This window comes from Pristiophorus japonicus, chromosome 15, assembly GCF_044704955.1.
Source record: "Pristiophorus japonicus isolate sPriJap1 chromosome 15, sPriJap1.hap1, whole genome shotgun sequence".
NCBI classification, from domain to species: Eukaryota; Metazoa; Chordata; class Chondrichthyes; family Pristiophoridae; genus Pristiophorus; species Pristiophorus japonicus.
In genome coordinates this window covers 15,701,490-15,723,006 of record NC_091991.1, presented here as the reverse complement: position 1 = coordinate 15,723,006, position 21,517 = coordinate 15,701,490, and the positions used below count along the sequence as shown (strand labels likewise).

Genomic DNA, 21,517 nt, shown 5'->3' with positions numbered 1-21,517 from the left:
CTTCTGCACATGCGCGGAAAAAAAGGAAGTTTTTGACATGATTGCTATAGGCGCGCATGCCCAGTATAGCTCCCGGTCTGCATGCAGCCATTTTTAAAGAGCCAGTCGTGTATGAGAAGTTTAATTTTCACTGGAAAAATCGGAGCTGCAATATAATATCATCATCATCATCATAGGCTGTCCCTCGAAACCAGGATGACTTGCTTCCACGCCAAAAAGGGATGAGTTCACAGGTATTTCAATGAAGGACCTAATATTCCAGATCCCAAATTACATCTTGAAGGGTGGAAGATGCCTGTGCGTGGATTTTTTTAACGTGGGGTGGCCGTTACACACCAGCCACCACACGGGCTTGACAGAGCTAGGTCTTGGTCCAGTGGCAAGGATTACCCAAGACGCCTGGAGACCAGCTCTGCTGCATGAACCTAGTGCGCACAGATATCGCAGTGTGGGCTGGCCTTTTCTGGCCCCGAACTCACACCTCTCCTGGGCCCTGATCACGTCCCTCTACAATCTCTCGCCGCTCCATCGCCCCGACCTCACCGCTCCTGCTGCACCTGCCCATGCTCCAATCACCGACCTGGACCTTGATGACATCCCTCTTAGCTGCCGTCGCCCTCCTGCTCCAGCTTGCGCTGTACCTTGCAATGGTATGCCGTCACGCTGCCCATGGCCGCCGCTCCGTTTATGGCCCCGACCTGGTGGTCTCTCGCAGGTCGGGGCCGCCATGCTGTCCAGGGGCCGCTCTCTGCTCCTTTTATGGAGACCAATACAATATGCAATGCGGTTCAAGGACCAATAATTTCTTACAGGATAAAGTGGAGGCACTAGTTACTGTAATTGAGGCCAGATGGCACGAGCTGGACACCAACAGAGGTCACATAAAAGTTTCACCGAAAGAAATGAAGAAACGCTGGAACCAACTTGCAGAAGATTACTGTGCAATGGTGACCACTCCGACAGCTGGAGGCCAGTGCAAAATGAAGTGGCAGGACCTTGGTCAAGTAGTTAGTGGAAGTAATATTTTCATTTATTCACTGGAATTGCAATTGTAAATGTGACCATTTGTATGTCCCACCAAGCAGAATGACACGCTCTCTAAAAAATTATATTTTCATCTTTGCAGAGGAAGGTGGCACACAACAAAAGGGAAAGAACTTGAACAGGAGGAGGCCCAGCAAATCAGCACCCACTGACACCCTTGGAAGAGAGGGTCGCTGCTTTGATGGGTCCTGCCTGGAGAAAAGCAACCACCACTGCACAAGCTGGGCCCACACTCGAGGGAGAGGATAAGTCCTGCAAATTCCACAATCGGGCTTTGCTAAAAGTCAAGTACTGCACGGGCTAGCCATGCTTCAGTTCATGGGGATGTCTCTGCCAGCTACGCTTCGGTTGATGCAATGTGCTATCATTCATCGCGGTATTTCAAATGAGCCTGCTGCCTGCGCTGTGGTGCCTACTCATACCACCCACCCTGCCCCCTCCTCTGCTGCTAACCATTTGTCTGTTCTGTTATATTTTGCAGAACTTGAGGCCAACCCTGACGAGGCTGAAGTGGATGCAGAAGAAGATTCAGCTGCGGACGAGCCTGAAGAGGAGAACATCTTCCAATCCCACCTTCCAGACAGGGGGTGACAGGGAGGAGGAGGTGATGGATGAAGCCCACACTGTTATACTCACTCTGGAGGAGGTGCAGATGCTGCCCATTGAGGTGCCAGCCCTTTTCCTGAGTGTTACGAGTGTTGGGACCTTCCATGGTTTCTCACAATCTGTGGCTGGGGATTCCAGTGGGGTGCAGCAAGGCACACCCAGGGACCCAAAGTCCGAGGCTGCAGATACCAGTGGGATGCAGCAAGACACACACAGGGCCCCACCATCCGAGACTGGGTGTCCCACTGGGATGCAATAAGCAACACCCAGTTTGAGGAGGGGAAGGAGAGCTCGACAGCGCTCTCCTGAGGTGCAGGATCTAAAAGAAGTGGTTCAGATGATGGCAATGAATGTGGAGAGCATTGACGTTACACGATCACTCCTGGACACCTTCAGTGGGGGTGGGTGATGAGGTATCGGGACTGTCGGGAGAAGTAACAATACTCTCACGAGAAATGGGAACACTGTCGGTGCACATGAAGGAGGAAATGTTGCAGGTAGTTGAGACACTGTCAGGGCACATGAGAGAGGGAATGTCGGAGTTAGCTGCTGCAATAAGGGAACACACCCAGACACCGTGCCCATTGACAGAATCACTGCCACTCCCACTCCAATCCCCAGGCCAGCTTCTGAAGAGACCCAAGCCGTGCCTTCCACATTACCGGCTGACCCACCCCCCCTCAAATCAAGAAGTGAGCATTACCCGAGATGTTCGAAAGAATAAGCTTGGAACCAACCCGAGAAACGCTGCGCCACCGCCTGCGGACAGGGGTGGAGACAACAAGGCCAAGCGCAGCGGCGGTCTTAGAATAAGGTGGAGGAGAGATGGGTGCAGCCTTTCTTTGCTGCTGCTGCTGTTGTTGTTATTATTATTGTTACTGTTGTAACTAAACTCAAATTAAAAGTTTTTTTTAAGTTATGTAAATTTACAAGTTTAAAGTTTACAAGTAAGTGATCTTAAAGTTTATAAGTGATCTTAAAATTTGTAAGTGATCGTAACTGAAACTTTAAAGTTTGATAAAAGAATATTTTTACTAAAGTTAATTTCAGTACAAACAAATGTTTGTTAAACTTTTGAATAAAATATATTTTAAATTATAATTGAATCATTCCCATTATTTGTTCCATTATTAACACTACTTTTTGAAGTAAAAAAGAATCATTTCCATTATTTGTTCCATTATCACAACACAACATTACGGAACAGGTCCAAACAGTAAACGTGGTCCATTTGGAATAGTTGCCGCTGAGCCTTCAGGCAGAAAATTGTTCATGAATGAGCTGCTGGCACAAGGCTTGAGCAATCGTTAAAGGGGCACGACGGCCCGCCCTCCTCTGACGTCGTGCTCCGGGTTCAGGTAGTTGCATGGCTTCCTCGTCCTCATCTTCCTCCTCGTCATCTGCATCTTCCTCCTTATCATCAGCCACTCTCACCTCAGGTGGGTCTTCTACTACCAGCTGCTGCTGCCTCATGATGGCTAAGTTATGCAGCATGCAGCACACAACAGTGAACTGACCGACAATCTCAGGGGACTATTGCAAGTCGCCTCCAGAATGGTCTAGGCATTGGAAACACTCTTTCAAGATGCCAATGGTCCTCCCTATTATGCTGCGCGTCGCAATGTGCGACATGTTGTATTCCCGGTCAGCTTCCATCTGCGTTACGTGTCGGGGTGTCATGAGCCAGGTGGCGAGACCATGCCCTTTGTCTCCCAGCAGCCAGCTCTGCCCTTCTGGCTGCTGCTGAAACATGGCAGATATAGCGTAGGGTGCTCCCAGGGTATCTCGCATCAACTGACATGATGCAATGCATGTCATCACAGACGAGCTGCACATTAACAGAGTGGAAGCCTTTTCTGTTCCTGTACATCTCAGAATTCTCCAAAGGTGCTCGCAAGGCGATGTGGGTACAATCAATGCAGCCCTGTACCTTTGGGAAGCCAGCAATCCTGGAGAAGCCCACAGTCCTTTCACGTATTGCCTGGGCAGTCATGGGGAACTTCATGTAGTCATTCCTCGGGGCATATAGTACAGCAGTCATCTGCCGAATGCAGATATGCGTTGCATGTTGAGAAATGGCGCGCACATCCCCAGTTGTGGCCTGGAATGATCCAGATGCATAGAATGAAAGTGCAGCTGTAACCTTCACTTCAACTGACAACACAGTCCTCCTGATGCTTCTAAGTTGCAGGTCTGCTTTTACTAACTCACAAATCTCAGTTACAACTTCTTTGCGGTAACGCAGCCTTCTCACACAGTCTGCATCACTCAGGTGCAGGTACGAACGCTTGTCTCTATATACCCAACATGGGGAAGGCCTTCTGCCCATCATCCTATGTGCTCTGAGGTTCCTCATCGAAGCAATCACCTCCTCCACAGTACCATCATGCAGAAGACTTGCACGAGGTATGGCATTGTCAGTATTGCCCCCGTGATTAAATTGTACTTTTGCAAGAAGCTCAAAACAGCAGGACAAGCTTCTTTGTTCTCTCACTCCCAAGGTTGATGCCCTAGTATGGACCACACCCATGTCTGCGCATGCGCAATAGCGTTGCTTAAAATGGGAAGCTAGGCATTCAAATGAGGACATTTTGGGCAACGAAGTCTAATGCAATTCTTTAATTTTAGATTTTTTCAAAGTAGCGCCCCACCACCATCCGAACATCTCCTCACCGGGCTCGAAGTTGGGCCGGCAGAATCGCTCCCTCGCACAGACATAGGGGCTCGGCAAACACCCAACCCCCCCGCCTGCCCCGGGCTTCTTTTGATGTTGTTGCATAGTGTAAGGGTTCTCATCCCTTCAGATCGGCTTCCATGCCCCCACCCCTGCCCGGGCTTCTTTTGAAGCCGAGCCCCTGTGTCCGGGCGAGGGACTGATTCTGCTGGTCAACGCTCCAACCCTCGAGCCCGGTTTGGAGATGTCCGGTGGTGGCGTGGCATTTTGAAAAAATTCCAAAATTAATGAATTGCATTAGACTTCCATTTTCTGCGTTTTAAGTTTGGAAAAATTAAGCTTCATGATACATATGTTCTTGACTCCCTCCAAAACTTCGCCTAAAAACAATGGCATCTTTCTGCGTTGATTTTTTAATGTGCGCTGGTTTTTCTTAAGTGCCCAGAAGGTTTTTTGGGAGTGGTCACATTCACCGTCCTAGGAAAAATGTAAGTTGGCCAAACTTGCTTAAATGTGAAAAACTGGCGCAGAAGTCAGATTATGCCCCCATGACGCAAAAAAAATGAACCTAAAAAAATTGGCGCACAATCTTTGGGGAAATTTGGGTATTTTAATTTAGGTCAAAAAAACAGCACAGATAATTGGGTAAAATTGAGCCTTCAAATATATCAACAAACATTTTTAAAGCAATTTTTTTTTAAGTCTAGGGATGTCTAGGGACTTATAGGGGAGGATTAAGAAAAAAAAGGGATGCTTGTGTCACATATCAACGGCTAAATACTTTAGAATCTTTAGATGAATATAGAAAGATAAGAGGTAAAATGAAAACGGATATTCGGAATGCTAAGAGAGAGCACGAGAAATTCTTAGCCAATAAAATTAAGGAAAACGCTAGGATGTTCGATAAATATGTTAAGAGTAAGAGGGTAACTAAGGAAAGGGTAGGGCCTATTAGAGACCATGAGGGTAATCTTTGTGAGGAAGCAGAAGATGTTGGTAGGGTTCTTAATGAATACTTTGCATCTGTTTTCACAAAGGAAAGAGGTAATGCAGATACTGCTATACAGGAGGAGTGTGATATTCTGGATGAAATAAATATAGTGAGAGAGGAAGTATTAAGGGGTTTAGGAGCTTTGAAAGTAGATAAGTCCCCAGGCCCGGATGAAATGCATCTTAGGTTGTTGAGCGAAGTAAAAGAGGAAATAGCAGAGGCCTTGACCATCATTTTCCAGTCCTCTTTGGATATGGGCATGGTGCCGGAGTATTGGAGGACTGCTAATGTAGTACCTTTGTTTAAGAAGGGAAAAAGGGATAGGCCAAGTAATTACAGGCCTGTCATCCTAACATCAGTGGTGGGAAAATTATTGGAAAAAATCCTGAAAGACAGGATAAATCTACATTTGGATAGGCAAGGTTTAATTAGGGACAGTCAGCATGGATTTGTTAAGGGAAGATTGTGTTTGACTAACCTGATTGAATTTTTTGAGGAGATAACCAAGAGGGTTGATGAGGGTATTGCATATGATGTAGTATATATGGACTTTAGCAAGGCTTTTGATAAGGTCGCGCATGGTAGACTGGTCATGAAGGTTAAAGCCCATGGGATCCAGGGCAAAGTGGCAAGTTGGATCCAAAATTGGCTTGGAGGTAGGAAGCAAAGGGTAATGATTGATGGATGTTTTTGTGACTGGAAGGATGTTTCCAGTGGGGTTCCGCAGGGCTCAGTACTGCGTCCCTTGCTTTTTGTGGTATATATCAATGATTTAGATTTGAATATAGGAAGCATGATTAAGAAGTTTGCAGACGACACTAAAATTGGCTATGTGGTTGATAATGAAGAGGAAAGTCATGGACTGGAGGAGGATATCAATCTACTGGTCAGGTAGGCAGAGCAGTGGCAAATGGAATTTAATTCAGGGAAGTAATATGGCAGGGGGATGGGAACCAATGCAGGGAGACAGAGGGAAACAAAAAGGAGACAAAAGCAAAAGACAGAAAGGAGATGAGTAAAAGTGGAGGGCAGAGAAACCCAAGGCAAAAAACAAAAAGGGCCACTGAATATAAAGGGGCTGCAGGAGGGGTCAAAACTAAAAATCATGGTTTAAAAACTAGGATTAAAACACTCTACCTAAATGCACGCAGCATTTGAAATAAAGTCAATGAGTTGACGGCACAAATCATTACAAATGGGTATGATTTGGTGGCCATTACAGAAACATGGTTGCAGGGTGGCCAAGACTGGGAATTAAACAGGGGTATCTGACGATTCGGAAAGATAGACAAGAAGGGAAAGGAGATGGGGTAGCTCTGTTAATAAAGGATGATATCAGGGCAGTTGTGAGAGACGATATTGGCTCTAATGAACAAAATGTTGAATCATTGTGGGTGGAGATTGGAGATAGTAAGGGGAAAAAGTCACTGGTGGGCGTAGTTTATAGGCCCCCAAATAATAACTTCACGGTGGGGAGGGCAATAATCAAGGGAAGAATGGAGACATGTGAAAAAGGAACGGCAATAGTCATGAGGGATTTTAACCTACATATCGATTGGTCAACTCAAATCGTAGCCTGGAGGAGGAATTCATAGAATGCATACGGGATTGTTTCTTAGAACAGTATGTAACAGAACCTACAAGGGAGCAAGCTATCTTAGATCTGGTCCTGTGTAATGAGACAGGAAAAATAAATGATCTCCGAGTAAAAGATCCTCTCTGAATGAGTGATCACAGTATGGTTGAATTTGTAATACAGATTGAGGGTGAGGAAGTTGTGTCAGAAACGAGCGTACTATGCTTAAACAAAGGGGACTACAGTGGAATGGGGGCAGAGTTGGCTAAAGTAGACTGTAAACACAGACTAAACAGTGGCACAATTGAGGAACAGTGGAGGACTTTTAAGGATCTCTTTCATAGTGCACAACAAAAATATATTCCAGTGAAAAAGAAGGGCAGTAAGAGAAGGGATAACCAGCCGTGGATAACCAAGCAAATAAAGGAGAGTATCAAATTAAAAATCAATGCATATAAGGTGGCCAAGGTTAATGGGAAAATAGAAGATTGGGAAAATTTTAAACGACAGCAAAGAATGACTAAGAAAGCAATAAAGAAAGGAAAGATAGATTACGAAGGTAAACTTGCGCAAAACATAAAAACGGATAGTAAAAGCTTTTACACATATATAAAACGGAAAAGAGTGACTAAAGTAAATGTTGGTCCCTTAGAAGATGAGAAGGGGGATTTAATAATGGGAAATGTGGAAATGGCTGAGACCTTAAACAATTATTTTGCTTCGGTCTTCACAGTGAAAGACACAAAAACCATGCCTAAAATTGCTGGTCACAGGAATGTGAGAAGGGAGGACCTTGAGACAATCACTATCACTAGGGGGGTAGTGCTGGACAGGCTAATGGGACTCAAGGTAGACAAGTCCCCTGGTCCTGATGAAATGCATCCCAGGGTATTAAAAGAGATGGCGGAAGTTATAGCAGATGCATTCGTTATAATCTACCAAAATTCTCTGGACTCTGGGGAGGTACCATCGGATTGGAAAGCAGCTAATGTAACGCCTCTGTTTAAAAAAGGGGCAGACAAAAGGCAGGTAACTATAGGCCGGTTAGTTTAACATCTGTAGTGGGGAAAATGCTTGAAACTATCATTAAGGAAGAAATAGCGGGACATCTAGATAGGAATAGTGCAATCAAGCAGATGCAGCATGGATTCATGAAGGGGAAATCATGTTTAACTAATTTACTGGAATTCTTTGAGGATATGACGAGCATGGTGGATAGCGGTGTACCGATGGATGTGGTGTATTTAGATTTCCAAAAGGCATTCGATAAGACGCCACACAAAAGGTTACTGCAAAGATAGAGGTTCGCGGAGTCAGAGGAAATGTATTAGCATGGATAGAGAATTGGCTGGCGAACAGAAAGCAGAGAGTCGGGATAAATGGGTCCTTTTCGGGTTGGAAATCGGTGGTTAGTGGTGTGCCACAAGGATCGGTGCTGGGACCACAACTGTTTACAATATATATAGATGACCTGGAAGAGGGGACAGAGTGTAGTGTAACAAAATTTGCAGATGACACAAAGATTAGTGGGAAAGCGGGTTGTGTAGAGGACACAGAGAGGCTGCAAAGAGATTTGGATAGGTTAAGCGAATGGGCTAAGGTTTGGCAGATGGAATACAATGTCAGAAAGTGTGAGGTCATCCACCTTGGGGAAAAAAACAGTAAAAGGGAATATTATTTGAATGGGGAGAAATTACAACATGCTAAGATGCAGAGGGACCTGGGGGTCTTTGTGCATGAATCCCAAAAAGTTAGTTTGCAGGTGCAGCAGGTAATCAGGAAGGCGAATGGAATGTTGGCCTTCATTGCGAGAGGGATGGAGTACAAAAGCAGGGAGGTCCTGCTGCAACTGTATAGGGTATTGGTAAGGCCGCACCTGGAGTACTGCGTGCAGTTTTGGTCACCTTACTTAAGGAAGGATATACTGGCTTTGGAGGGGGTACAGAGACGATTCACTCGGCTGATTCCGGAGATGAGGGCTTACCTTATGATGATAGATTGAGTAGACTGGGTCTTTACTCGTTGGAGTTCAGAAGGATGAGGGGTGATCTTATAGAAACATTTAAAATCATGAAAGCGATAGACAAGATAGAGGCAGAGAGGTTGTTTCCACTGGTAGGGGAGACTAGAACTAGGGGGCACAGCCTCAAAATACGGGGGTGCCAATTTAAAACCGAGTTGAGAAGGAATTTCTTCTCCCAGAGGGTTGTGAATCTGTGGAATTCTCTGCCCAAGGAAGCAAATGTATTCAAGTCACAGATAAATAGATTTTTAACCAATCAGGGAATTAAGGGTTACGGGGAGCGGGCGGGTAAGTGGAGCTGAGTCCACAGGCAGATCAGCCATGATCTTATTGAATGGCGGAGCAGGCTCGAGGGGCTAGATGGCTGTTCCTAATTCTTATGTTCTTATGTTCGAAGTGTGAGCTGATGCACTTTGGTAGGGCTAATAAGGAAAGGGTATACACTTTAAACGGTAGGCCACTTAATAATGTAGGTGAACAAAAGGACATTGGAATGCTTGTCCACAGATCCCTGAAAGTAGCAGGCCAGATGGATAAGGTGGTTACGAAGGCATACGGAATACTTGCCTTTATTGACCAAGGCATAGAATATAAGAGCAGGGAGGTTATGCTTAAATTGTATAATACTCTGGTTAGGCCACAGCTAGAGTACTGCGAGCAGTTCTGGTCGCCGTATTATAGGAAGGACGTGATTGCATTGGAGAGGTTGCAGAGGAGGTTTACTAGGATGCTGCCTGGAATGGAGAATCTTAGTTATGAGGACAGATTGGATAGGCTGGCAACTGTACAGGGTATTGGTAAGGCCGCACCTGGAGTACTGTGTGCAGTTTTGGTCTCCTTACTTAAGGAAGAATATACTAGCCTTGGAGGGGGTTCAGAGATGATTCACTAGGCTGATTCCGGAGATGAAGGGGTTACCTTATGATGATAGATTGAGTAGACTGGGTCTTTACTCGTTGGAGTTCAGAAGGATGAGGGGTGATCTTATAGAAACATTTAAAATAATGAAAGGGATAGACAAGATAGAGGCAGAGAAGTTGTTTCCACTGGTCGGGGAGACTAGAACTAGGGGGCACAGCCTCAAAATACGGGGGAGCCAATTTAAAACCGAGTTGAGAAGGAATTTCTTCTCCCAGAGGGTTGTGAATCTGTGGAATTCTCTGCCCAAGGAAGCAGTTGAGGCTAGCTCATTGAATGTATTCATATCACAGACAGATAGATTTTTAACCAATAAGGGAATTAAGGGTTATGGGGAGCGGGCGGGTAAGTGGAGCTGAGTCCACGGCCAGATCAGCCATGATCTTGTTGAACGGCGGAGCAGGCTCGAGGGGCTAGATGGCCTTCTCCTGTTCCTAATTCTTATGTTCTTATGTATGTTCTTATGTTATGTTCTCATTGGAACAGGAGGCTGAGAGGAGACCTCATTGAGGTGTACAAAATATTGAGGGGCCTGGACATAGTGGATAGTAAGGGTCTATTTCTATTGGTGGAGGGGGCTATTACGAGGGGGCATAGTTTTAAGGTGGTTGGTGGAAGGTTTAGAGGGGATTTGAAGGGGGGCTGCTTTACACAGAGGATTGTGGGGATCTGGAACTCGCTGCCTGGAAGAGTGGTGGATGCAGAAATCCTCATCACTTTTAAGAAATGGTTGGATGGGCACTTAAAGTGCCGTAAACTGCAGGGTTACGGACCTGGATCTGGTAATTGGGATTAGATTAGATGACCTATTGTTGGTCGGCACAAATATAATGGTAAGTACTGCATGGAATAGAATACGGCCAGGGTGATCTCCTGGCCTAGTTTCGATCGCCTGGATGGGTCGGAGAGGAATTTTCCCAGATTCTTTCTCCCTAAATTGGCCTGGGTTTTAATCTGGTTTTTGCCTCATGGCTCACATGGCTCCAGTTGGGGTGGAATGTTGATGTTTTTAGTATAAGGGGTATTGCAGAGGTGTGGGGCAGACTGGTTGGGCTGGGTGTTCTTTGCTTTTCCGTTATTGTTCATGGGTTTGTACCTTTTGGGCTGCTGACGAAGGGCCGTGCGGCTCTTTGTCGGCCGACGTAGAAACAATGGGCCGAAATGGCCTCCTTCTGCGCTGTAAATTTCTATGGTTCTATGTTCTATGTTTCTAAGTTACATTTTAAAATGCTGCCTGCTTCATGGCAGATTTTGCATTTGGCAATATGCCAATGATTTTGGGTGGAAACATGAACGAAAAAACACCTTTCAAAATAGGCGCAATTTGCGCCGGAATCAATGATTGTGTCCAAAGCAGATGCTCTACCCCTATATACTTATATTTTTACACCTATTAGTCTGAAAAATATAGTATATGCCTCTTTACATTGCCCTGGAATTTTGAGCCTACCCCGAGGGTGGGGTGGAGTCCCAGGACCTACAACAGGTGCAGGCAGAGGGTTGCCATGGTAATGAGGCAGTTTCCAGCCATATGACTTCATTTTCTCCCCAAAGGTCGGTCATTTTGAGGGGTGCTGAGAAGAAATTAGCCATAGGCCCTGCACTCAGCCCCTCCCCTGTCTGAGTATCGAAGAGGGGAATGGAAGAAAGAGCAGATGATGCAAGATAAATCAATTTTTTCTTTCTTCTGTCTGCAATTAATGAACAGTGGCCAGAATACCCAGCAGTCATTCCCACTGCTGATCTCTCAGGCCTACATCAGCAGCTGTATTCTACTCCCATTTCCTGGCAGAAGGCCCTGCTAGAGGGCCTGACATGAGGATAGAAATAATGTCCTAAACCCAGAACTACATCCAGGTTCAGGTCATTGCAGGCACTTTTGGTGCGTTCTGCCTGCCTGGCACCCAAATGTGGTGGTGAGGAAAGACATCCCTCCAATTTATTATAAACTATTAAAAATATATTATGCTATTTTCTTTACATATGTGATCACAAGGATGATGAGAAAAATTTCCAGCGAGGGCCTTCCTGGAGAAAACAGTTCCCTCCACGTGAAGTTCATGGAATCAGCATGATGCCTGGATCTTCTGAAACACTTCCTGCAGGTTTCAGATTAACAACAACATCCACAAAAAGATCCTCTGATGGTTTGTATTATTAAATTGTACCTGCTATGAGTCTACCTTTATAATTATCAAAATATCCCACAACTGTCATTACCAGATTCAAATTGAAGCCCTAACCAATGGAGTCTCTTGGCTTCCTTCAAATTGGGTGATTATTGTAGCTATTACTCTCAAAGTAACTGTCACCCATTACCCCAATTTAAATTATTACATTACATTTCACTGTTTCTGCAATAATCACAATACGGGATTTGACAGCTGTTTTTAGTGCATTCGCAATGTACAAATGATGCAGGAATTTCCTTTTAGGCAGGTAAATTGGTTGGAAGTCATTTCTACCTGTTCTGTGCCGTTAACAAGCTTCCCACGAGTTCCCTTGCGCTTTTTGAACCTTCCTGTGATCCATCTGCCGAGTGCCCACTAATCTTATTTGAATATGTCAGAGTGAGGGCCAGTGGTGTTAAAGCTACTAGTTTACTAGGTTTGCATTGTTAATATACTGTGGCTAAGTTAGACTTGAGATATACCAGGCTCAGCAACTGTTGGAATCACCTGATGAAGGTGAAAATGAGGACGTTTTGAGCCTGAAGCGTCTGGAGAATTTAAACACTGATTTCGGCAGCTGAGAAATGATGTATAAAGTAGTGGTGCATGTGTTGCTTTAGGAGGGTGAAGTGTGTGCTGGCACCCAGGATGGGCAAAGCAGAGTGTCCAATGAGTTACCTTGCCTGCACTGGGTATGAAACTTTGTGAGGCACTGTTCTGCAGTTCTGGAGGTGAGGGAATTGGGCACTTACTACCAGTGTCACCTCCATATTGCACAAGTGAAATTTCTCAGTGACTCATGAGACCCACACCCAAGAGTCTGTTCCTCCTACCTTCAACCTCCTACCCAGAGGGCTTGGATGTCTGAGTGAGAGAGGTTCTGTATTCTTCTTCTCTGGCTTGGTGCCATGTCCTGTTACCTTCTTGGTCCTGATTTTGTCACATTGATAAGTATTACTACAGCCCTGAGCTTGGTGGTAGATTTGAGGGCTTGGTCTTCGAACACTCTTTTCCTCAGGCGGCCGAAGGCTGCACTGGCGCACTGGAGGCAGTGTTGAATCTCCTCATCAATATCTGCTTTTGTTGATAAAAGGCTCCCGAAGTATGGGAAATGGTCCACATTGTCCAGGGCCGCGCCGTGGATCTTGATGACTGGGTGGCAGTGCTGTGCGGCGAGGACAGGCTGGTGGAGGACTTTTGTCTTAAGGATGTCTAGCGTAAGGCCCATGCTTTCGTATGCATCAGTAAATACGTCGAGTATGTCCTGGAGTTCGGCCTCTGAAAGAGCTCAGACGCAGGCGTCGTCCGCGTACTGTAGCTCGACGACAGCGGTTGGGGTGGTCTTGGACCTGGCCTGGAGATGGCGAAAGTTAAACAGCTTCCCACTAGTTCTGTAATTTAGCTCCACTCCAGTGGGGAAATGGACCATGTACAGTAGACACCTCAAGTCACTGGAGAAATACCACCAATGATGCCTCCGCAAGATCCTACAAATCTCCTGGGAGGACAGATGCATCAACATTAGTGTCCTCGTCCAGGCCAACATCCCCAGCATTGAAGCACTGAGCACACTTGATCAGCTCCGCTGGGCAGGCCACATTGTCCGCATGCCAGACACGAGACTCCCAAAGCAAGCGCTCTACTCGGAACTCCTTCATGGTAAACGAGCCAAAGGCGGACAGAAGAAACGTTACAAGGACACCTTCAAAGCCTCCCTGATAAAGTGCAACATCCCCACCGAAACCTGAGAGTCCCTGGCCAAAGACCGCCCTAAGTGGAGGAAGTGCATCCAGGAGGGCGCTGAGCATCTTGAGTCTCATCACCGAGTGCATGCAGAAAACAAGCGCAGGCAGCGGAAAGAACGTTTGGAAAAGCTGTCCCACCCTCCCTTACCCTCAACGACTGTCCCACCTGTGGCAGGGACTGTGGCTCTCGTATTAGACAGTTCAGCCACCTAAGGACTCATTCTAAGAGTGGAAGCAAGTCTTCCTCGATTCCGAGGGATTGCCTGTGATGATGATGATTGATAAAACATCCAGTGATGTTATGTGAGAGTGAGAGCAAAGCACTGTTCTTTTCTGACCTGGTTGTCCCCCAGTCTGTTGCTGAAGCGTGAAGGCTGAACAATGTTCGTAAATGCTGCACATGAGTCTCCACATATTCAGCTATTTACACCCATTTTTCATGGGTTTTGTGCCAATGCCCTCTCCAATTATATGCAAATGAGCAGATCCAGGAAACCAGCGAGTAACTCCTTCAACAGGCTATTGGCAGGCAGCCCTTTTTTAAATGTGCAACAGTGACAAAACACACTTTGAAGAAATACACCTCACTCGATTTAAAAATAATTTTGTTATGAAGAATTTTATTAAAAAACACAAAGTAGTCAGCTGCAAAATTTATAATAGAGATTCTGCTGCAAATGATGTGTAAATACAATTATGTGATCAATTCAGACACTCAAATCCAGTTGTTTTCAAAGTTGTGAGAATAGAACATTTAAAAAAACAATGTAAGCATAGCACAGCACATTTGTGTCCACGGTTACCCACAGTGAATTAGCAACCTCAACTGTGTTGTCACAAGACATCCATGTACAATACTTATCTTCAGGGAGGATATGAAAAATGGAAGAGAGCACCTTTGGACTGCCCCTCACATCCAGTTTCAGAGCAGCACTGGAGAGATCCAGGGGTGAATCACCCATCCATCCAGCTTTTAGGCTGAGGATGGAGTTGTTGCCATAACACCCATTAAAGGAGAACATATCCTAAAAAGAGGGATTACCATTCTATAAAAATAACTGCTGCTGACCACCAGCAGATACTGGTGAAGAGAATAAGCCTCACACAAACAAAATAAGTAAATCATTGTAGATTATCACTTCTTGTCAATTTGTTGCATCTATATATTCAATGTTGAAATATGTGCTATTTATTTCAATAGAGCAGACAAAGTACAATGGTTACTTAAGTTGTAATGCCATTGTGTATTAATTGATCACTTGTGCAATTCCAGTCGGCACATCAGGAATGCATAGGATAGACAACTCCACCATTCGGACTTACTCTTGCTGACATACAGAAAAATTGAAGCAGCACTGTTTCGTGGTAAATATTATACTCACTGTACCTTATCTTTCTTATGTTAACAATATCAAGAACATATTTGTATGTATCTTTATTGGGAGATCAACCATTTAAATGTATGAGCATGCAAATTGAAAGAGCAGGAGCAATTACTGTCACTAGTTTGCATGAACCCCAATTTATCCCAATATAAAACCTACACACTGGCTTCAACTTGACTAAGTTAATAGCTGTACTAGCAAGTTAATAACTGTACTAGCAAGCACTAGTTTAAATACATGTATCTGGTTTTGACACTGGCCAAACATCTGTAATACAGAAATAACAACTTTTGTGGCAATACTGGATGAGACCTTAAGATGCTTATCATGCAAACTGGGAGCAGAATTAAATGCTTCCTGCAAGTTGTTCAGTTTCAATTAATAAGAACATAAAAAATAGGAGCAGGAGTAGCCCATTTGGCCCCTCGAGCCTGCTCCGCCATTCAATAAAATCATGACTGATCTTCTACCTCAACTCCACCTTCCCACACTATCCTCGTAATCCTTGATTTCCTTAGTATCCAAAAATCTATTGATCTCTGTCTTGAATATATTCAATGACTGAGCATCCACAGCCTTTTGGAGTAGAGAATTCCAAAGATTCACAACCCTTTGAGTGAAGAAATGTCTCCTCATTTCAATCCTAAACGGCTGACCCCTTATTCTGTGATTATGACTTCTAGTTCCAGACTCCCCAACCAGGGGAAACTCCCTCACGGCATTTACCCTGTCAAGCACTTAAGGAATTTTATATGTTTCAATGAGATCACCATTCATTCTTATAAACTCTAGGGAATATAGGCCTAGTCTACTCAATCTCTCTTCATAGGACAATCCCCTCATTCCAGGAATCAGTTCAGTGAACCTTCATTGCACTCCCTCTAAGGCAAGTATATCGTTCCTTAGGTAAGGAGACCAAAACTGTTCACAATACTCCAGGTGTGATCTCACCAAGGGCTAGAACCTCCACTTTTGTGCTTATCGCCAAAAAATGAGCGTTATTTCCGGCGTGGGCATTAAAAAAGGGTTTTCAGATTGTTGGCTTCTCGCCCATTCTCAAAACACCTAGTTTACATTTTTGAAAATGGGTGTTACCGCGAGCAATATCAGATGGGCGGTAGCGTTAAATTTTTTTGACCTTCTGCCGTAAAGTGTGGCCGTCCTTAGCAACGGCATGGCAACGCTTGATTCCCGCGATTCTGGAGGTCAAGGGTCACCATGACATGCGCAGAAGAGGAGACGGAGAGAGAGGGAGCTCAGAGGGACAGAAGGCGTGGCTGGGTGTGGTGTGGCTGCTTTGGGAGGAAGGAGGGAGACTTTAGAGCTTCACAACAAGTAGGCAAACAAAAATTAGCTGTTACCAGCCACATATTTGACCGAATTTGCCCTATAATGGAGAGAGAGGAGAAGGCACCACAGCATGCTGTGGAGACTGACACTGGAGAGAGCAGTGAGGTGGGAGAGGAGCATGGAGAGAGCAGTGAGGTGGGAAAGGAGCACATTGGAGGCCGCAAAAGAACCAGAAGGTTCGCAGACGAGGCAAATGCCTCCCTCCTGCAGGAGGTCGAGTTACGCTGGGGTGATTTGACACAAGGAGGGCGTGGGAAGCCCACCCCAAAGGCCTACCAGAGGATATGGAACGAGATAGCAGAGGTGGTCTCGTCAGCGAACAACGAGGTGTGTGAGGGCAACCAATGCCGCAAACGATGGAACGACCTTATGGGATCCGCAAGAGTAAGTATTACATTGATTTACATGTACTTGTGTATTTATATAATTTGATTTGTAACAGTCATGAGTGACTATCAGCAGATGTGAGGTCTTGCACTTTTACTGGGAATGTTGTACTCAAAGCCTGCGGTCACGGTGTACGTCTTTAGGTAAGAATGATAATCATAATAATTATGATTACATCTGTCAGTTATGTGTTGTATCAGTGTCTGTGACAGTACCCAGCAATGATATCATGCAATGATCTCATGCCATGTCGCCCTATCACCTTTTATAGAAGAAGCTATCGATGTTGAAGTCCGTGCAGAGGCGAACGGGTGGGGGAGCCACCAGTCCCAGCGACATCACAGAGATGGAGGAACGAGTGCTCGCACTTGTGGGGAAGCACCCCCGGACAGCCACGGATGCAGCTGCAGACCCTAAAGTGTTGCCACGTGAGTAAAGCTTATACCATTGCGTCATGTAAAATCTATAGATGCCACACCAACTCATATCCGAACAATCATATATGATAGATGATTTCTAAAAGTGTCATAGAAATAATGCTGGCCTAATGAAAATCATTGCGATGCACAGTGTGTTGCTGATCATGAAATGTGATGTCTGCAATGATTTTGAGAGCGGTGGTGCTTTTGTCGTGCATATGCTGTGTGTAGCGCTGGACTCACCTTGTCACCCTAGCACCCCCTTCTCCTCTAATAACCTCATTTGTGTTTTGCAGCTCAGCCAGCAGCGTGGCCCCAGGCAAGACCACAGAGGCCAGAAGGTGGGAACGCGGGACAGGAGTCGGCAGAAGATCCTACTACATTTGGTACTGAGGAGCTCCGATTCTTCGCCCGTCAATCCACTGGGTCTGTTCTCGACGGATGAGAGCGCGGACTTCGAAGAACCTGCATCGCCACGCTCCAGAACCCATTCCACCCCAAGGCCATCTCGTGGTCCTGCGGTCATTCCCCCCTCCACTCTGGAGGTTCCGGCCCCAAGCATCTCTCCACAGGGCACCCCATTTGTCCCCAGGATGGCGACAACCCCGCAGAGGCCTTGTGGACACGGAAGGTCTGTTCCATGAGCACCACATGACAGCGGAGAGATGGTACAGTTGTCCAGGAAGACTGTAGACATTGGTGACCAGCTCATCGAAGCATTGGGGGGCATATCCCGACAGCTGGCCACCATGACTGAGTACATTCTGCGCATGGCGGAGTCCCTGGATGCAATAGCCAGGAACACTGCTGCCACAGGCCTCCCAGTGGTCCTCGAGCGCGGCACTCCACCCCAGGTTCCGCACCATCACTGTGAACGACAGATGAGAGCAAGGACCAAGATCCTGCTTCTGCATCAGAGAATGTTGCCCCCTTGGCACCCCCACTCTTGTACCCGTGCAACCACCACATCTGCCTTCATCCCCCCCAGTGAGGCACCACCTGAGGAGCTCCTCAGCCAGGCGCCTTGGAGCGAGAAGGGGAAGGGTTAGAGGTGGGGAGAAGGAGAGGGGGAAGGAAAGTGAGGTGCATGTGCGCAGGTGATGGCTGTGTTATATCTCCATCTGAGATATGCAATTTGTTGTAATGTATGGGGGTTCGGGACCACGCTCCTGCTTTGCCTTTGTATTCTGTGTTGCTGGACATGTTGAACATGTGATTTATGTCAATTGTGGAAAAAGAGGGGTGTTTGTAGGGGGTTGCGTGTTATTGGCTGTGATACTTATGATTTCAGAACAATGTTGGTATTAAACTTTTATTATTGAACATAACCTTGTTGTGCATTGTCTCAGATAGCTAGACCGTTACACACTGGTGATTCCTTACCATGAAAGGATTAAATACAACTTAACATCAATCAACGTAAACTTTAACTGGAACCAAGGTGACGGGCACATTTGATGTCTGAGCTGCACACACATAGCAGTATGTCAGCGTTGTCACTCACATCAGCGCTCTTTAAGGCAAATCTTTCACATATCAGCTCCTCACGTAAGAGTGGGATTTAACAAATGCCAGCCACATTGCTGGCATTCGTTCCGGTTAGTTCCACTTTTTGTTGGCGGTTTTTTGAGCGAGCTATATTGTGGCCGATATGTGTGCGAGGTGGTGAAATTGCCGATGGGCGATCTCCATGGCCACTAGTTTGGGTAAATATGCTCTTTATGACAAAAAACAGTGGGTGGATGTTCTTATTGAATCTCGGCGTTAATACCGTGCGGAAAGTAACACTAGGCCATATTATGGGCGTTGATTTCGCCCATTCTGCTGATTCCGCCCCAAAAAAGTGGGCGGGCAGTAATAGTTTTTTCCGGCGTTAAGCCCATTGGGAAAATAACGCTCAATGATAAGTCGCCTAAAAAAGCATCGTCAGTTTCCATTTTGTGCTAAAATGGGCAATATATGGGCATTATATGTCATTTCAGCGGTAAAGTGGGTGTTAAATGGGCATCAAGCATGCAAAAAGAGTGGAGGTTCTAGCCCCAAGACTCTATATAATTGTGGCTCGACTTCATTACTCTTATACACCAATCCTTTTGTAATAAAGACTAACATACCATTTGCTTTCCTAATTGCTTGTTGTACCTGCATTTTAACTTTCTGTGATAAGTGTGCAAGGACATATTAATGTACATATAGCAACTGCACATGATGCGTTGTAATTATTCAGAAAATTCATGCCAATATAAAAGAAATCTGTCATCATCATCATCATAGGCAGTCCCTCGGAATCGAGGAAGACTTGCCTTCACTCTTAAAATGAGTCCTTAGGTAGCTGAACAGGCCAATATGAGAGCCACAGTCCCTGTCACAGGTGGAACAGATAGTTGTTGAGGGTAAGGGAGGGTGGGACAGATTTGCCGCACGCTCTTTCCGCTGCCTGCGCTTGATTTCTGCATGCTCTCGGCGATGAGACTTGAGGTGCTCAGCGCCCTCCCGGATGCACTTCCTCCACTTAGGGCGGCCTTTGGCCAGGAATCTGTACAGAACTGATGATTGAGAGGTCATACAATCTGTAAGGAGAGCACTTTGCTTTCAAGTTCTTTCAATAAAGTGACGTATGTGAGTGAATCAGTCCTACCAAGAAAGATATGTAAATTGATGTTAGCTCACATCAATAGATATATATTTTTTTTTTATTCGTTCATGGGATGTGGGCATTGCAGGCAAAACCGACATTTATTGCCCATTCCTAATTGCCCTTGTGAAGGTGGTGGTGAGCCACCTTCTTGAACCGCTGTTCTTTGGTACAACTGAATGGCTTGCTAGGGCAGTTAAGAGTCAACCACATTGCTGTGGGTCTGGAATCACATATAGACCAGACCGGGTAAGGATGGCAGATTTCCCTCCCTAAAGGACATTAGTGAACCAGTTGGACTTTTAACGACAATTACTGATACTAGCAGTTCGGGAAGGGGTCGCCGCCGGTCTGCACGTGCACGCCACGGCGGGAAAACGAGCGGAGCGGTCCCCAACACCGCGCCAAAACTGAGGATGGGCAATTTCTAAAATGGTGACCCCTCCGCGGAGACTCGGCAGCCAGTCCACACCAACTCGTGGCCGTCGCTTTCAGGTGACCATGAGCCTTATAGAAAGGGGCAATTATGGCTCATGTATTTGTAGTAAATTTAAAATAGTTCAACTTTGAAAAATAGCACTGTGTTATAATAATTCCAGGCTTGTCATCAATACACACTTCTAATTAATTTAAAACATCAGATTTAACACCTAAATGGTAAAATATAACTTTTTCTACAAAAAAGAATATAATAGGAGCGACATTAAAAATAACTTTTGGAAAATTATGGTTTTTCAAAAGCTATAAATATTCCAAATGTTGAAATGTTTTTTTAGATGAGATATTAAACTGAGGCTTCATCGGTCTGTTTAAACAGATGTAACCTTATTCAACAATAATGACAACTCAAATTTACACAGTACCTTTAACATAAAATAGGTCCCAAGGCTGCTCACCATAAAGGGGCTTTCACTATTTTCCTGTTCTGCACTAAAAGGACGGTTTGAAAGTCTCAAATTGAAAAATATACACGATGTGGACAGCACCTTCGACTGCTGAATTTAGGAATTCTTAAGGAGGCAAGATCATAACAACAACAACAACAACTTGTATTTATATAGTACCTTTAATGGAGTAAAACATCCCAAGGCACTTCACAGGAGTATTATAAGACAAAACATTTGACACAAACCAACTTAAGGAGCAATTATGGCAGGTGACCAAATTCCTTTTCTGGCTCCCATGTTAGCCGACATTGTTAACGGTTCTCTCTCCTCAGGTACTGGTCCCCTCTCCCTCAAATCTGCCGTCAGCACCCTCTCCTCAAAAAAACAACCCTTGACCTCTCCGTCCTTGCAAATTACCACCCCATCTCCAACCTCCCTTTACTTTCAAAAGTCCTTGAACATATTGTCGCCTCCCAAGTTCGTGCCCATCTTTCCCGCAACTCCATATTTGAATCCCTCCAATCAGGTTTCCGCCACTTCCACAGTACTGAAACGACTCTCGTCAAAGTTACAAATGACATCCTTTGTTACTGTCCTTCTTGACTTGACTGCAGCCTATGGTACGGTTGATCACTCCATCCTTCTCCAACGCCTCTCCACTGTCGTCCAGCTGTGTGGAACTGCACTTGCCTGGTTCCATTTTACC

At 45.4% G+C, this 21,517-nt stretch overlaps 1 protein-coding gene across 5 annotated transcripts in view; it reads left to right on the top strand.

The window, feature by feature from the left end:
- ppfia2 (PTPRF interacting protein alpha 2) overlaps positions 1 to 21,517 on the top strand; it is a 639,866-nt gene that overhangs the window by 604,454 nt on the left and 13,895 nt on the right. For 4 of the 5 annotated variants that reach the window (XM_070900188.1, XM_070900187.1, XM_070900185.1 and 1 more), the window contains 2 exons: positions 11,829 to 11,979; positions 15,022 to 15,113. In XM_070900188.1, the coding sequence (XP_070756289.1) occupies positions 11,829 to 11,979; positions 15,022 to 15,080 (210 nt within the window). In that variant the 3' untranslated portion in view covers positions 15,081 to 15,113. Of the gene's footprint in view, positions 1 to 11,828; positions 11,980 to 15,021; positions 15,114 to 15,962; positions 16,010 to 21,517 lie in introns of those variants that run through there. The other variant, XM_070900186.1, reaches the window with a different exon arrangement.